Source organism: Sinocyclocheilus anshuiensis, unplaced genomic scaffold (assembly GCF_001515605.1).
Source record: "Sinocyclocheilus anshuiensis isolate Anshui unplaced genomic scaffold, SAMN03320099.WGS_v1.1 scaffold938, whole genome shotgun sequence".
Taxonomy (NCBI): domain Eukaryota; kingdom Metazoa; phylum Chordata; class Actinopteri; order Cypriniformes; family Cyprinidae; genus Sinocyclocheilus; species Sinocyclocheilus anshuiensis.
Window position 1 is genome coordinate 40,289 of NW_015536508.1, and position 1,762 is coordinate 42,050.

The following is a 1,762-nucleotide window of genomic DNA, read 5'->3' on the forward strand; positions in this document are numbered from 1 at the left end:
AGGCGTTTGGGAGCAGAATCTTCTGGATATTGTGAAACATAATGAGGAGACGGCCGTCGGTCTGCACTCATACACACTGGGACTGAACCAGTTCAGCGACATGGTATTTTAACACACACAGTCATTCCTCAGAACTCTGCCAGTATAAATAGAGATATAGCAAGATGCTTCATGGGGAAACACCGAATATGGCCAAAGGAAGTCCCCCATTCTAAATAAATGAGCCAGTCATGTCACTGCAGTGCTCTTAGAAGCTCCAGTTACCATAGAAACACTCGTACATGCCAACGTGAAATATGTGCTTTTTAAATCTGTGGTATATTTTCTGGTTTGAAATAAAGACTTTGAAATAATGGTTTGAAATAAAGATTGAAAGAGACTAATCTCACATTGGCAGAAGTAATAATTTTAGATGAAAACTATATTTCTCATAAAACTCCTAATAAATCCAATTAAAAATGTAATTATTAAAATCCAAAATTAAAATAAGTAATTTTAAAATAAATATAATCTACATAAAAATAATTACCAAAAGTAATTAAATCATGAAAATGTCAAATTACGATCATTTTTTAACTCTAAACAATCAAATAAAACACGTACTCACATTAATGATAAAAATTTTAAATTAAAATAAAAACAATCAAGCGAAAATGTATTAATTAAAAATTTTAAATAGAAAAACAGTAAAACTAAAAAAACTAAAATGTAATTAAGTAATTAAATAACATTTCAACAATTAAATAACATTTATTTGAATTAAAATAAATACTTCGGAAATAAAAACAAAAATAAAACATTTACTAAAATGAATTAAATCATAACAAATTTTAAATAATCTTCAAATAAAAACAATTAAAATAAAACACTCCAAATAAATTATAAAATAAAGATTAAAAATTAAATAAATTTAAAATTAAATTATTTAAAATTAATTATTTCAAAGTACAAGCAATTACAAACAATTTTTAAATGAATAAAACAAATTATAAATAAACAAATAAAATACATTTATGTTAGCTTAATAAAAGGAGAAAAATACCTGCCAGTGTATTAAGAACAATAAATTTAATTAAAAGAGCAAACCTTTTTTTTTTTTTACCCATTAGCAGATGTGTGATATCATGTCATTCACACCTCAGATTTGAAAAAGTCCCATGAATTTGGGCGTGTAAAGCTCTGGAAAAGTGGGAGTGAAGAAGGGGGAATACAACCAATAAAACACAGACCTAAAACACACTCATTATACAGAAAAATGAATATTAAAATATGAGCAGAGGGGAGAAAAAACAAACAACAGAGTCAGGGGCCACCATGATATGTTTTTCAAAATATAACCTAATTATAATGAAATCAAGAAATGTTTTCATTAAAGACTACTAACTAGATGTAAACCATTTACATCTTAAGTACATCTACTGTATCTTGATTAAATTTTTTCATAGGCTATGTCTTCAGTGCAGGTCAAATGTCAGATGAATTGAGTTGTGTGTGTATGTGTGTGTGTTTAGACTGCAGATGAGGTTAATCAATTGAATGGTTTACTGGAGGAAGATTTTCCCGATGTCAACATAACATCCCCGCCTCCATCACACCAGCCCCCCCCACCACGAGTCAACTGGACGGAGCACGGGATGGTTAGTCCTGTCCAGAACCAGGTAAGTGTGTGTGTGTGTGTGTGTGTGAGTGTGTGGGTGCGTGAGTGTGTGTGTGTGTGTTTGTGTGTGAGTGTGTGTGTGTGTGTGTGTGTGTGTGTGTGTGT

General features: G+C 30.5%; 1 protein-coding gene across 1 annotated transcript in view; it reads left to right on the forward strand.

Annotated features, from left to right (window-relative positions):
* Positions 1 to 1,762, forward strand: part of LOC107691368 (cathepsin L1-like) — a 14,717-nt gene that overhangs the window by 4,902 nt on the left and 8,053 nt on the right. The window contains exon 5 of the mRNA XM_016489944.1: positions 1,512 to 1,658. Coding sequence (XP_016345430.1) covers positions 1,512 to 1,658 — 147 coding nt within the window. The remainder of the gene's footprint in view (positions 1 to 1,511; positions 1,659 to 1,762) is intronic.